Source organism: Rissa tridactyla, chromosome Z (assembly GCF_028500815.1).
Source record: "Rissa tridactyla isolate bRisTri1 chromosome Z, bRisTri1.patW.cur.20221130, whole genome shotgun sequence".
Classification (NCBI taxonomy): Eukaryota; Metazoa; Chordata; class Aves; order Charadriiformes; family Laridae; genus Rissa; species Rissa tridactyla.
The window spans coordinates 75751251-75764456 of record NC_071497.1 but is presented as its reverse complement, the minus strand read 5'-3'; the positions used below and the strand labels follow the sequence as shown (position 1 = coordinate 75764456).

Genomic DNA, 13206 nt, shown 5'->3' with positions numbered 1-13206 from the left:
GCTGCAGGGCTGCCGGGGGAGGAAGCTGTTGGATGGGGCAGGGACTTTGGGGCAGTGAGCACAGAGTGCCCCAGGAAAGTTTCAGGGCCTGTCCACCATCCTCTTCCTCTTGCAGTGTGCCCACCTTTCCCCAGCCTTCCTCAACTTCTGCTCCATTCCCTCCTTCCCTGTTGGGCTCTGGGGCTGCTCTCACCCCCAACAGCTCCAGGAGAGTGCACGGACCAGAGCCTATCCAGGGTATGCCTGCACCAGCCAAGGTCAACTGATCGATATACCTGGTCATTCATCTTTTGATCAAAAGCCACTCTTGCATCTTCATCCTCATCCCTGCATCCTCATCACATCTGCAATCTCATCCTCACGCCAACCTCCTCATCCTTATCCCTGCATCTTCATCCTCACCCCTGCATCCTCCTCCTCACACCTGCAATCTTTTCCTCACCCCCACACTCTCATCCTCACCCCTGCATCTTCATCCTTACCCCTGCACCCTCATCCTCACCCCTGCCTTCTCCACACAGCCCCTCAGCACAGCCCTGTTACACACTGACATCCTTGACACTGCCCTGACTACCCTGGGCTTGTTCTCATGCTCCCCAAACGCGTGCTGTGGCTGTCACCAGCAGCATGAGGGAGTTCCCAAATGCTTCTCCAAACGGTCTGTGAGATTGAAGCCTCAGGACCCCAGCAGGGGTGGGAGGATGAGGCTGGGATACCTGGTGGGGAGAGCCCACCAAGGGACATGGGGCAACCACGAACCATGCGGGACCCCCAGGGAGTCAGTTTTCATTTTTGTCCTTTCATCACCCCGATGTCTGCAAATTCCCTGTCTGTTGGGGTCCCCTGAGAAGGCAGCCCATGGGACAGGAGATGATGTACGCAGCCTGTTTCCTGAACAGGGGAACAGAAACAGAAAGCAAAAGTGTTTCCAGGAAGCCAGCACTGTAGCGTCACTGCCACCACCCCTCCAGCTGCATTTGTTTGCTGCTTCAAACATCCCCCATCCTGGCCCACTACCCACGGGGCTCTGTCCTGATGCTTCAGCTGTCCTGCTCCCCTGCAGCAACAGCCCAACCTGGCCTCATCCTGCCTTCACGTTCATTGGCCTTTTACTCTCACTCTGCTCCTGCCCCAGGACCCCGCTCTGGCCTGCAATGTGCTGAGGTTTTCCTGTTGCTCTTAGGGCAGGTTTCCTCTGTCTGCCAAATCCCTGGGGCCACTGCAGATCACCAGCCGTCCCTGCACACATAACCTTGCCCTGCCCTCATGACTCCCCGTCCTTCTGTCCTTCCCCTGCAGTGACCAGGGGGCAGTTTGGGTTGCAGGCGTTCCTGTAGGGCTGAGGTGAAGCCCAGGTACAGCCCTCAGCCAGGTGACAGTGGGACCTGGGCCAGGGACTCCCAGGCTGGGCTATGTCAGTGGGGAGCCCCAATCAGCCCTGTCTACTTCCCCAGCCCCATGCCTGTGCCCACCCCCATCCCTGTCGACAACCCTATCCCTGTCTCCATCCCGGTCCCCATCTCCGCCCTCTGTCCATCCCCGTCCTCATCCCTGTCCCCATCCTCGTCCCATCCCTGTACTCCTCCCTGTGCCCATCCCTATGTCCATCTCTGTCACCTCCGCCCTGTCCCCAACCCCATCTCTGCCACCGTCCCTCCCGCCTGTGCCACCCGCGACTTCCCGGGAAGGAAGCGCTGGGTCGGTCCGAGCCGCGCTATAAAGGGGAGAGCAGCCCCGGCGCGGCGAGATTCCGTTTCGCCGCAGCCGCCCGATGAGCCACCGCCTCCTCACAGCCCTCGCCTTGCCCGCCGGGGCTGCGCTGGCCGCGGCGGCGGCTGGCAGCCAGGTGGGGAGCGGGGACACGCGTGGGGGTGCCGGGGTCTGGGGAGGGACACGCGTGGGAGACCCTCCCCGGGAGCCGGGGGCCGGCGGGGGGGCACAGCCGGGAGATGCAGCTCTTGCGCGGGGAGGAACACGAGTGGGAGACCCACTCCCGAAGGGTATCGCCGGCAGCAGGGGGACTCCCTGCTCGAGGAGGGGGGACGCTGACGGGAATTCCTGGCGAGGGAGGTGCTACAAGGCGGGTAGGATGCTCCGGGGTTGTCCATGACCCCGGGAGGGATGTGCATGAGGATCCCTTCCTCGGCGCAGGGGGGATCCCCGCCGGGGGACCTGCAGAGGAATTGGGGCAGTGGTAACCTGGGGTCCCTGTCCCAGTGGGTGGCTTGCCTCTGCCTGCGGAGGTGCAGTGTGGGACAGGACAGTGCCTGGAGCTGGAGCCGGAGCCTTGCAGGTGGAATTCTGCAGGGGTCTGGCTGTGCAGGAGCCCACCATGAACCTGAGGGCTCTGCCCATCCCCGTGGGCTCCCCACTCGTGCCACACACTGGTGCCGAGCACAGCACACATCCCCACATGCACAGGCAGACGCGTCCTGGGGTCGCACAACTCACCTGGCAGGGCTGAAGCAGGGGTCCTGCCTGTGTTCCTACTTGTCTGTGGCTCCTGCCTTTAGCTCCCACCTTGTCTTTTCACCTCTCCCCTTCTGCTCAGCCTACCCCAGCTTTTGGCAGTCCTGACACGGCTGAGATGTCATTCATTTTATAAATCATGTCTCTTAAAAAAAGGTGCCTGGGCACTCGCCGGGCTCTGGAGACACCCTGCTGTGACGCTGCCTATAGCTTGCCCCTGTGTTTTCTTTCTTTTCCAAGTTCCTCTGCCAAGCATCCGAGATCCCCAAGGGGGAAGAGGACAGTGCAAAGGAGGCAAAGGTGACCAACACCAAGTGGGGGCTGAGTCACAAGCAGAAACGCCCTGCAAGGAATGGCAAGGTGAGTGCCAGCACCCTGTGGTCATCAGGGAGGCACCAGCAGGGGTCTCAGCCCATGGGACAGGGGTAGGGGCTGTGTGCAGGCACCCCCTGGGGACACTTCTGCTCATCTCCCAGCAGTGTGACCTGACCGGCTGGTGGGAGAACGAGCTGGGCTCCAAGATGCATGTGGATGCAGTCGACAGCCAAGGCAACTTCACCGGCGAGTACTACACTGCTGTGTCAAGCGCCCAGAAACCCATCGAGCCATCCCCCCTCCTTGGCTCCCAGCACTTGGATGAGGACGGGCAGTGCACCTTCGGCTTCACCGTCAACTGGAAGTTTTCTGGTCAGTAGCTGCAGTGGCAGCTGTGCCTGGATGGGGTGGTGGGATGGGGAGGGGAGACGAGGCTCCCAGTGCCCACTGCAATCACTCTCTCCCCTCTCCTGCCCCAGTCAGTCCTTCCCTGATCTCTCCCCACTCAGGATGGTGTCTGCAGACAGCAAGACACCTCCTGAAACCCTGTTCAGGTTAGGCAGCATCGAGAGTTGCTTTGACAGCAACTCTGCCATGGAGCATTTCCCTGCAACCATCAGGACCCATTTGGGCTCCATGAGCATTAAACCCCTTGTCCCAAAAGCAGCCGAGGTCCCGCTGGGACGCTAACAGCCACCGCTCCCCTAGACTCCACAGCTGTCTTCGCGGGCCAGTGCTTTGCTGGGGACGGTGGGGAGGACGTCCTGCAGTCCATCTGGCTGCTGCGGGAGAAGGTCGACTCCCTGCCCAGCGACTGGAAAGCCACCAGGTGAGCCATGGGACACGTGGCCTGGTTGGGAACCCTGCTCCACTGCCGGCCGGGCACCGATGGGCTGCTTCTTCCCCACAGGACTGGTCACAACATCTTCACTCGGACGGGCTGAAAGGAGGGTGGAGAAGCCTCTCACTTCAGTTGGGGTTGGGAGACCAGGGGACCCATCTGCATGTACCAGCATCAGGGCTTGGTGAAGATAGTCTAAAAAGCTAAATAAAGTTGTTTGCCTTTAAATCCAACTTTGTGTAGTCTGTGGATGTGTCCTGGGAAAGGTGGGCTAAAGCACTGTGGTGGGTGCAGAATGAAACTCTCACTCCATTACCCCAAGAAGAGACTGGCCCCAAGAAAGCCCCTTTTCCAACCTAAATCACAGAATCACAGAATTGTAGGGGTTGGAAGGGACCTCTGGAGATCATCTAGTCCAACCCCCTGCCAGAGCAGGGTCACCTAGAGCAGGTTGCACAGGAACGCGTCCAGGTGGGTTTTGAATGTCTCCAGAGTTGGAGACTCCACCACCTCTCTGGGCAGCCTGTTCCAGGGCTCTGCCACCCTCAAAGGAAAGAAGTTCCTCCTCATGTTTAGGTGGAACTTCCTATGCTCAAGTTTGTGTCCGTTACCTCTTGTCCTGTCTCTGGGCACCACCGAAAAGAGCCTGGCCCCATCCCCCTGACACCCACCCTTTAAGTATTTATAAGTGTTGATAAGATCCCCCCTCAGTCGTCTTTTTTCCAGACTGAAGAGACCCAAGTCCCTCAGCCTTTCTTCATAAGAGAGGTGTTCCAGTCCCCTAATCTTCTTCGTGGCTCTTTGCTGTACCCCCTCCAGCAGTTCCCTGTCCTTCTTGAACCGGGGAGCCCAGAACTGGACACAGTACTCCAGGTGTGGCCTCACCAGGGCAGAGTAGAGGGGGAGGATGACCTCCCTCGACCTGCTGGTCACACTCTCCTTGATGCACCCCAGGATGCCACTGGCCTTCTTGGCCACAAGGGCACATTGCTGGCTCATGGCCATCCTGTTGTCCACCAGGACTCCCAGGTCTCTTTCCACAGAGCTGCTCTCCAGCAGGTCAGCCCCCAACCTCTACTGGTGCATGGGGTTATTCCTCCTCAGCTGCAGCACCCTACAATTGCCCTTATTGAATTTCATAAGGTTCCTCTCTTCCCAACTCTCCAGCCTGTCCAGGTCTCGCTGAATGGCGGCACAGCCTTCTGGTGTGTCGGCCACCCCTCCCCCCCCCAGCTTTGTGTCATCAGCAAACTTGCTGACAGTGCACTAAATGGGATGGTGCATCCCCAAAGTCATCCTCTGACACCGGGCACAGGTCAGCACTAGCTCTTCCCTGCTCAGTGCCAGGCCAGCGTGGTGGGAGGGTAAGATGGGGGGTGCTTCTGAACCCCAAAAAGCTAGGTGGGAGCCCCTGGGCTCTGAGGAAGCCCTCACAGAGGATGGTGCAGGGTCTCGTCTGTGCCTGTATTCCTGTGCTCCATACTTGCAGTACAGCACGGGTAGCTGCAGCACACCGAGTCCCAGAACTCTTCTTAGGGAAATGTGTGTGATTTACTGGAAAGGGGACGTCCAGCAAACCCAGTGCCAAACCCCTGCCTGCTGGGCTGTGTGACTGTAATGAGCAGGGGAGGTGCTGCCTGAGTCACCCCTCCCAGCTGAAATGATTTCCAGGAAAATCAGCTCCGGGTCTGAACCTGAAACTTGACCCTCGTACTGTGTCCAGTCTCAAAATAAAGCCAGGCGGTGCTGCACACCCCGCGCCGCACCTCGCCTGGGATTTGGGCAGCCTAAAGGCAGGAGGGGGCTTGTGGGGATGCCACCTCCCACTGCTCCCCTGGTTTTCCTGCCATGAATGCCATGGGAGAGCTCTGCTAACAGCATCTGTGGGTTTAGCAAGTTTTCTACTGCCTCTGTGTTTTAGCTGGTCCTGTTGCAGATTTGCATGCAGTTTGCTTTTCATGTTTTTTCTCTCTTCAGTCCATCTTCTGCTTCTGCAGTGATGCTGCCGTTTCTTTCTCTGTGCCTCCCTGGAATTTCTCCAGCTTTTTCAGTTGCCTTAGAGCCTTTCTGAGCAGAATGCCTTTGCACCAGCCCGCTGCTACCATGTCCTTTGGTCTGTGGAGCCTTTTACCGGCAATAGAGGAACCTGAGAATTAGGAAAGAGGGCAGCAGAGGGCTGGTCTCACCCCCATCTGTGGCCAGCTCTGAGGTGACGGGGTCCCACTAAGCCTGCAGCCTTACTGCATGCATTCCGCTGACTTCATTATTGCCTTCATGTCAGCATCTCCCCGAGGGAGGGCTCCCCGGAGGCTGTGCAGCAGTCCTGGGGTGCTCCAGCAAGGTGGCCGTGCTGACCACGCTTCGAGCACTCTGCAAACCCTCGCAGGCAGCCACAGTACCAATGAGAAATGCAGCGGGCATGGGCCAGCAGGGCTGTTTGCAAGGGCAGTCCTTATATCAGGGCACTCAGCAAGGCCATGACACATCCAGCATCTCGGGTTTTGGAGTGGCGGGTGATAGCATACAGCGTGCCAGGGGTGCCTGCAGGTGTCTGGAGGGGGTCTGTGGCTGAGGATGCTTCCCTGTGGGTGTTGGGCATTCATCAGCACTGCATTTTACCCAGCTTCAAGACCTGCCCATAGCGCTCATGTCTGCTCTGCCTCTCTGAGCCACAAACCCGTTGCTATTTGCCTCCTTCCAGCTCGGGCTCATCGGCACGGCAGACATGAGACAGCAGAGACCCCTTCAGCCCTGCTGCGGCCCTCCCTCTGGGAGGACAACCAGCCATTGCCACTGCATGGTAAGCCTTGGTCATGGTCATTCATGCACCGTGAACACCTTCAGAGGCATGGGGAGCTGGGGAAGGCGGGAGGCACCTTGCAGTCACAGGCAGCGTTGTCGCTGCTGCCGTGTCTATGTTGTGCAGGAGGTAGTGCATCGGTTGAAAACAGAAAAACTAACTTATTGGGATCTTGGCATCAGGTAATGCTCACGTGGGGGATCAGCCGGTCACTCTCTGGATGGAGAAAGGGTCTTCATTGCAGGGGTCCTTGCAGCAGCACCTCCATTGGGCTCAGGTGAGACTCCCCAGACTGCTCCCTGCTCAGCTCTCGTCTGGCTGTTGGCCATGTGCTAGAGTATGCATGACCCATTGCCACTGCTTATCTCAGCTACATGGGAAACAGCACTTACAGGTCTTAATCACATGCAGAACGCTGTCCTAGATGACCATTTCTGTGGGGACTTCCTGCTGACTGTTTACAAATGTCTCAACACCGAACATCACAGTGCCTAGCGTTTGTCTCAATCCAGCTGTTGTTCCACCCAAGCAGGTGGAGCCAGGGACTCACCCAGAAACTCCACAGCTGGTTGCTCTGGGTATGTGCACGGGCACAGGCTGGTTCCCAGCAACACTGCAGAGATGACAAAAACAAAATAATTTGATTTTAAAGCCTATAGCTTCACTTATAAATGAAGTCTCATAGTTCTGTCCCCTCTGCCATGTCTGCTTGGTCGTTACCCCTGACAGCCCCCTGGTGGGAACTGCACACCCTGCTCTGGTCCTCTGCGTCTCCCCTTGGCCCAGCTCTGGCTGCAGCCTTGCTGAGTGCAGACTGTCATCCTGGGAGGGTGGAGGATCGCCTTAGGTCCCCAGCCTTTTCTGGTGCTGGCTTGGAGCTGGGGCACTCTCCCAGAGGTGACCTGCCTCCCCAACCCATGGCTGAGCTCATCGCACTTGGCAGAACATCCCCTTGGGTGGATGGGGGACCTGTGACTTGTCTAGCTTCCCCTCTGAGGTTCCTGGGGATGTCCACTGCTGCCACCCTACCTGCACCTAGGCTGTGCCATAGCACCAACACTGAGTCCCCTCCACTCCTGTGCATGCTAAGTGGGTGCTGGATCAATGACCTGGGCTCCAAGATGACCACCAGGGCTGTGAATGGAAAAGGCAATGTCACCATCTTCTACTACATGACCAAGGAATGAGATCAGGCTGTCACTGCTGCAGGGGTCCCAGCACTGCATGAATCATAAGAGCCAACCTACATTCAGCTTTACCATCAATTGGAGCTTTTCAGGAGCTTCAGGAACTTCTCCTTTCCCAGCCTCCCTGTGGTGTCCCCAGAGCTCCCCCATCCCCAACACCAGAGCTGCATGGCTGGTGACACCTCCCAGTCCCCACTGCTGGCTCTTGTCCAGGCAGGTCCTGCCCAGGATGAGGTGGGGCAGAGCTGGATGCAGGCTCAGCCAGGCTCATCCCCCCTGCCCTACGTATCCCAACTCCCTTCTAGTGTCATGTCCGCAGTCCCAGCAGGACAAGAGGCTGGGGAGGGAGACATCCCCCACTCGCAAGCAGCCTTCCCCACTCACAAACTGGCAAGCTGTCTGCCTGAGAGGGAAACCCCCATCCCAGCTCCTTCTCCCATCTCCTACCCCTTCACGGGCCACAGACCACCACCACCTCCATGGCCCAGTGCTTTGCGGTCAAGGACAGGAAGGAAACACAGAGGACCACGCAAGATGAGGTTGGCAGCCTCAAGGATGACTGGAAAGCCAGTGGGTGAGCCCTGGGCAGAGTAGGGCTGCAGGGCACTTCTCCGTCCCTGCTCTGTGCTGGGGCTGCACCTATGGGTGCAGCATGGAGACCCTGGGGGGAGCTGAGCCCTGGGCGTGGGTGCTGGGAGTCAGCTGGGCAGCAGGCAAGGGAGAGTGGTGCAGGGACCACAAGAGCTTTTGGAGGAAGTCTATGGGATGGGAGCTAAGGTAGCTACTATAATTCTACAATTAAAACCAAAGTGCAATTTGCACATGGGCATCACCACATCCCACTCCCCGGGAAGAGGAGAGTGGCCCTCCTGCTGTCTTCAAGCCTGCGGCAGATGTGTCTCTGGAGGATGCTTGAAGCAGATTCTCATCCCCTGTGCAGGGCAGGGGCCAGAGAGATCCCTCTTGAACTGGACACAGCCAGGTGCCAGCTCTGCTGTCCCCTGCAGCATCAGCACTGACATGTTCACCCGGACACGTAGCCAGCTGTACCCTGCCCAGCCTCAAAGCACCACGCATGTGGCACCACCTCCCACGGGGTCTGTGCATGGAAGCACCGTGCACAGGGCATCCCCTCCACAGGGACAAGCAAATTTTACTATCTACATATCTTCCAGAAAAGCCCTTCTGCAATGAGAAGTGGGATTAATTCTGCAGTGCCCAAGAGCTCCCGCTGCAGCGACAGCCACAGCTCCCAGACCCAGGGAAAAACCAGCACAGGCAGAATAACAGCTTAGAAACAGCAGCAGAAACTTGTTAACGCAGAAGGGGACTGCCATGAGGATGAACTCCCATGGGCAGACACACCACCCTTCAGTGCAGTGGAGAAGAGCTGGTCAGGCTGTGCTTGCTGCAACACCATGTTTGCATGGCAGCACTGGGACGGTGGCAGTGCCAGGCTGCGGCCACCCCGAGGACTCCGTTGTGGAGCAAGGAAAGGGCTGGCAGAGCCTCTTGGATCGTGGATGTCCAAATCGTCCCTGCGCCCCCACTTCTCTGCTCAGCCGTGCTTATCCCCACATTCCTCCAGCACTGCCCAGGTCACACAGACCTCCTCACCTCGCCTGTCCTGTCCCGGGCACCCTGCCACCCAGTCACCCACCCCACAGCTGCCAGCCCGGTGCCTGTGGGGTTCCAGTTACAGCCCTATAAAGTGGCTTGGGGTGTGGGGCTGGGAGGGAGCCGTGCCGGGCACTTCTCATCCCCACAGCCATGGGAAGCAGCACTTTCGCCCTGGTCCTCGCCCTGGCCCTGGTGGCGTGTGTCACCCCTGCGGAGAGGAAGGTACAGGGATGGGTAGGGATGGGGACGTGGCAGATGTGGCACTGGGATGCAGTGTGAGCAGCCCAGGGGGTCCCCTCTTAAATGCCATCTTAGGCTGGGACAAACAGGAGAGTTTTCCAAGCCCCTAGTCCAGGCAACAGGCAAGGTGTCTGTGGGTTACCCCCAGCCTCAGAGTCACCATCTCCACAAAGCTTTGCTCCCACAGGGGCAGCATGCATGGGGCATCCTGCAGGGTCTGTGCCCTGGGGTACCTTGCATGGGGTATCCCTTCCCACGGGGTCTTTGCCTGGGGGTACGGTGCACAGGGCATCCCCTCCCATGGGATCTATGCCCAGGACACTCTGCATGGGGCATCCCCCCCCCTACAGAGTCCATGCCCAGTCGTACCAGGCACAGGCATCCCCTCCTAGGGGATCTATTCCCAGGGCAGCATGCACAGGGCATCCTTTCCCATGGGATCTGTGCCCGGGGGTACCACGTGCAGGGCATTCCCTTCCCCTGGGCTCTGTGCCCAGGGTCCCCGTGCACACCGCTGGGCTGGGACATGCTGTCCAGGCTGCACGAGACGCTCAGCAGCTGGCAGCACCTGGGGGAGCATTTCACCGAAGTGGGGACAAGGGGAGCTGTGCTCCACTGTCACACTCGCAGCAGGGCTCGTGGCTCTGGCCGTGGGGCGGTGGGAGGGATGGGGTCACCCTCTGCACCACGGGCAGGAGCAGAGGGCCCATGGCCGTGTCCCTTCAGTGCCAGCTCAGTGGGCTGTGGAAGAACGAGCAGGACTCGCTGATGGAGATTTCAGCAGTGAGGGACGACGGGGTCTTCCAGGGGAAATACCTCACGCAGGTCACCCTCGCCGGCGTCTGCGCCCGCGCCTCCCCCCTGACGGGCACCCAGCAGCAGCCTGGCGAGGGGGGCTGGCCCACCTTTGCCTTCACCGTGCACTGGGATAAGTTTTCCAGTAAGTGCTGGGACACCCAGGGTCAGCCCCACGGCGGCACTGGGAGCCACACAGGTAGTCAGCAGGATTTTTCCTCTGCTGTAAGTTCTGATGGGTGATGCTTTGGTGCAGCTGAGCAGAGGGAGGCAACTGTGTCTGCCCGGCCGTGGGGCTAATGGGCAGTGCTGGGCTCTTGCGAGGCAGCCCCTTCTCACCCACAGTCTTTGCAGCCATCCCTGTTGGGCAGCCCCAGGTGCCCGTGGTGGGTCCGGACCCTGTTAGCATCCAGAGGATGCGGTGCTGCAGAGCCTGGCTCACCCAGGGGAGCTGCTGGGGAAGGGCAGGACCCCCCCCCAGCGTGGGTTGGGTGGGCATGTGGATGTTGGAGCGGAAACACGCTGTGGCCGGGAGGACCTCGGGGAAGGGGAGGCAGCCAGCAAGTGCTGGTGCATCCCCTTTGAACACCCCAGCAAGCTCTTTCCCCAGATGCCACCGCCGCCTTCGCGGGGCAGTGCTTCGTGGACACAGGCGGGAAGGAGACGCTGACCACCATGTGGCTGCTGCGCGAAGCCGTCGGGTCCCTGGAGGAGGACTGGAAAGCCACAAGGTAGTGGGGGGACATGGGGAACAGCGATGCCACAGAGGGGCCCTCCCCGGGACCCCTGAGGACAAGCATCCCCCTGCGTGAGGGGACCAGCCCTGGGAGCCCCACAGCGTGGGTTTGCAGCCAGGATGCCAATGCCTCCTGGCTAGGGGTTTGCCCTGGCCAGGGGCATCCAGCACCTGCTCAGGGCAATTTGGGGGGCATTTAGGGACAGTCCCGAGTAGGTTGTGTCTGCAGGTCATCCCACAGGAATTCTCTGCTTCCCACAGGGTGGGCAGAAACGTCTTCATACGCAAACGCACCCCAAAAGGAAAGATCCTGCCCAGCTTGTCCCCGTCCTGTGAGGACGCAGCTTCATCTGCCCCATGATGGCGTCCTCCGGCTGCAGCATGGACCCCCAGGGCAAACAAAACCAGCTTCTCACATAAAAAAAAATAAAAGTATTTTCAGCTGTGGTCATCATTTTTTAAAAACCACCTTCGGTCCCCCTTTGAGGCAGCTTCTGTCCCCATGGGTACCCCTGCAGAGGTTAGGACTCACCACTGCCCTTCCCCAAGGACAGCTGGATCCCCCCCCCCCCGATTATCCCCATCCAGCTACCCAGGTTATTGCCCACCTCATCCTAACACTAACTTCCACCCTGCACCATCACTCCCCACCTGCCTGCTGGTGGCAGACGTGGAGTCAGCATCCTGAATCCAGCCAGCTTTCTTGTGGTGCCTTCATACCCATCTCTGCTAGATGCCTTTCCAGCGCCAGGACTTCCTGTAGGGTTGGGTGATGGCGGTAACAGTATCGGTAGCTGTGAGATGTCAGTAAAGCGCTTCCTTCGTGCTGCATGTCACCTGAAGCAAAATATGCAGAGTTAAAGCCCCCATCCCATCATATCCCATTGCATCCCATTCCATCCCACTCTATCCCCATCCCACTCTATCCCCACCCCACCCCATCCCATCCAATCCCATCCCCCTGGGTTACAACCAGGGATTTTACCCTTCTCTGCCGCTGCATTTCAGCAATGCCACTCTATCTGTCTCTGTGGACACCTGCCAACCTTAGTCAGCTCTTTCGACACAACGTTTTTGGCAGGTCCATGGGTAAAGATAAAGCCTCTTGCAGCAGCGTTACAAATATAACACAGCCCTGGGGATGCCAGCACACGGGTCGTACAAGTCCATTGGGCCTGGCCCAGCCCCAGTGAGTGTGCATGCTGCCGTGACATGGGGTGGTGGCTGCCACCTCCCTGGCACCTCAAACAGGGCAGCTTGTCCCTGCCAAACAGGGCAGAAAGGCAGGGGCTGGTGTCAGGCCAAAAGGATGGAGTGTGGCATCCAGGTCAAGAACAAGAGATCCCCTGGGGTGGATTTCTCAGACCCCTGTGATACGCCCACGTGTTTGGGACTGTAAAAGGCAACGACGAGGACTGATGTGTCAGGAGGGGGGTGGTTTTCACTCGTCCCAGCCTTTGGGGCCATCTGGACCAGAAGGAGAGGTGCTGAGGAGCATCAGCATCGGGGTCCTGAGGCGCGCTGGGACTTGTGGTGGGCACTGAGCCAGTGCCACCCCAGGGTGGGAGTCCACCACCCCCATTATGCACACCACAGCCTGCTGCCATCCAGTGCCCCAGACATTGCTGTCCTGGGGACGGTATGTGTTTATGCAGCTGAATCTCACCCTAATTTTCAGTTGCCCACAGCCCCGTGCCTGCTCCCGGCACTGCAGCGAGCAGAGAAGCAGCTCAGGAATGCTGAGACAGTGCACGCTCTGTTTTGTACATCCAACGCCCTTAAGAGCAGCAAATGTGAGGAAGAGGTGGAAATATAAGGCTGGCTAGCATGCTGGGTGTGCGAACGCAGTCCCTTGGACCCCAGTGCCCCTCCACGATTACTTCTTCCTCTAGCCCTTGTAAAAGCAAAAGCAGTAAAATTAGCAGCTCTTATACGGAAGATGCTAAAGCAGGAGGCAGGGTAAGCCTTCCCTCCTGTGCAGCGCCACAGCTTGCCCCTGCCCGGGATGCCCTGGTACCACCTGGGTGACACCCTGGCACCACCTGGGTGACAGACACCCTGGCCAGGCAGTGGCACCAGCAGAGCTGGGAGCGGTTAAATGTTTAAACAGGTAATAATTTACACAGGAGGCAAGTTCTACGGAAGGTAGTTGTTGCTTTCCAGGCTGCTGTAAGTGCCTTAAAAACATCCCGCACCCCCACCT

At 58.8% G+C, this 13206-nt stretch overlaps 2 protein-coding genes across 3 annotated transcripts; both read left to right on the top strand.

Moving 5' to 3' along the window:
• Window positions 1-1614: 1614 nt before the first annotated feature.
• Window positions 1615-3858, top strand: LOC128902551 (avidin-like). Of its 2 annotated transcripts, none has more exons than XM_054185760.1 (5): window positions 1615-1846; window positions 2710-2829; window positions 2949-3156; window positions 3493-3613; window positions 3695-3858. In XM_054185760.1, the coding sequence occupies exons 1-5, from the start codon at window positions 1772-1774 to the stop codon at window positions 3726-3728; spliced, it is 558 nt and encodes a 185-aa protein (XP_054041735.1). In that variant the 5' UTR covers window positions 1615-1771; the 3' UTR covers window positions 3729-3858. The 2 variants fall into 2 exon arrangements, with proteins under 2 accessions (XP_054041735.1, XP_054041734.1); XM_054185759.1 differs by having other exon boundaries at window positions 1624-1846; window positions 2946-3156.
• Window positions 3859-9353: 5495 nt separating this feature from the next.
• On the top strand, window positions 9354-11445 carry LOC128902721 (avidin-like). The gene is made up of 4 exons (XM_054186169.1): window positions 9354-9454; window positions 10199-10412; window positions 10878-10998; window positions 11265-11445. Exons 1-4 carry the CDS (start codon window positions 9383-9385, stop codon window positions 11362-11364), a joined length of 507 nt encoding a protein of 168 aa, XP_054042144.1. The 5' UTR covers window positions 9354-9382; the 3' UTR covers window positions 11365-11445.
• Window positions 11446-13206: the final 1761 nt, after the last annotated feature.